This window comes from Haematobia irritans, chromosome 5, assembly GCF_050003625.1.
Source record: "Haematobia irritans isolate KBUSLIRL chromosome 5, ASM5000362v1, whole genome shotgun sequence".
NCBI classification, from domain to species: Eukaryota; Metazoa; Arthropoda; class Insecta; order Diptera; family Muscidae; genus Haematobia; species Haematobia irritans.
In genome coordinates, this window is record NC_134401.1 from 151417752 (window position 1) to 151419448 (window position 1697).

The window sequence follows — 1697 nt, forward strand, 5'->3', positions numbered from 1 at the left end:
CTACAATGGCAACAACAAAACATCCAAGTGCATTATTATTTTGTCATCTATGCTAATTATTGGGGGAAAATTTACATAAATAATGAATGACCGCCTCTGTCAATAACGGGTTTTCACATTGATTTGTTTTATTCGATTCTATATCAGTTTTGAAGGAAACTAGCTTTGAATTCGTCAATGGACGACAACGCATAGAGTTTAAAATAATTTTTTTATAGTATTTTTTTACTTCTGTTTTTGTGGGTAACTATCGAAAACAAAAGAACTAACAAGAGTTTCATTGAAACATGTGTGGAAGTATTAGCAACACGAATTAAAAAAAAAAGTTTGCAAAACTATGAAAATTACTATAAATTCCTAAAGTTGCGAAATCAAAATACACAGTTTCAATTGATAAATCATAGAAATCACACACAAAGCTCATCAAAATGAAATTCTTCGTTAGTATATTCTCATTAAGAAATCGTAGAAAAAAAAATAAAACAAAACAAAAAATCATTTTGTAATAATAAACCCTTTTGCATTCACTCCATAGATTGCCCTTGCCTGCATTTTGGCTATTGTCGCTGCCAACGAGGATGCCAATATTATTCGTTCCGATTCTGAAGTTAATATTGATAACTTCAAATATGCCTTGGAATTGGATAACTCTGTCAATACCCAACAAGAGGGTCACTTGAATGGTGAAGAATGGGTTGTCAAGGGTAGCTATGCATTCACTTCTCCCGAAGGTGAACAAGTTTCTGTTCAATATACTGCCGATGAAAATGGTTATCATGTTGATTCTGCCCAACCTTTGTTGCCTACTCCTCCACCAATTCCAGACTATATCCTTAAGGCCATCGAATACATTAAGGCCCATCCCAGCCCCGATGCTTAAGTAAATTTTTATTAATTGTTGTGTTTTTAATTTGCTTTATTTTTAAATAAAAGTTTATTTATAAAATATAATTATGGTTGTTTCATAAAAACTAAAACAAGATTTGACAATTCTTCACCACTTACAACATACCTGGATATTAATGTTAGAACTAAAGTGAGTGGACACGGGGGGAGATAGATTTTTCGGATAATAGGTATAAATATTTTTTTGTTTTTAATTCCTATGGCATATCTTTCGGCTGATTATTAGCCCTTCGCTGTCTAATACCACAGTAATGTAGATGGGATTATGAAATTGAATTTCGCTTGCAAACTTATTTTTATATTCTTCTCCACCATAACGTGATGAAAGGTTGAAAATTGAGTTTTCATGTACTGAAATTTTATTCACGCCAGAGATGGCAGCCTTCTTATTACACCGTTATTGAAATGTATGAAGACAACGGTCAGCCAGAGACTGGCGAGATATATAATCCCGGTTTTGTGGATATTTCCAGGAGACTTTAGCTTCCACCAGGATCTCTTATGAAAGGCAAAATCTCCTATATGTAAAATGCGTAATACCAGCTAGATATTAAAAGTGATCCCTCGAGTAGAATACCAGAAACGTAATCAATGTAGTATGTCAACGACGAATAGGTAAATTGTGGATCGCGGCAGTAGTGATAAAAGAACTTGAGTGAATTGACATTACCATTAGTGCTCCCATGAGATGATTGGATACAGCTGTCAGGTCTGTGGCTGTCTCTCCAGTACAATACCGAAACGTCGCCAATACTCAAGAAAGTGAATCCTCTATTTCACTAGGTTGTGAC

At 34.4% G+C, this 1697-nt stretch overlaps 1 protein-coding gene across 1 annotated transcript; it reads left to right on the forward strand.

The window, feature by feature from the left end:
- Nucleotides 1–308: 308 nt before the first annotated feature.
- On the forward strand, nucleotides 309–951 carry LOC142240455 (cuticular protein 47Eg-like). Its single transcript, XM_075312155.1, has 2 exons — nucleotides 309–440; nucleotides 536–951. The coding sequence occupies exons 1-2, from the start codon at nucleotides 429–431 to the stop codon at nucleotides 878–880; spliced, it is 357 nt and encodes a 118-aa protein (XP_075168270.1). The 5' UTR covers nucleotides 309–428; the 3' UTR covers nucleotides 881–951.
- The last annotated feature ends 746 nt before the right edge of the window (nucleotides 952–1697 follow it).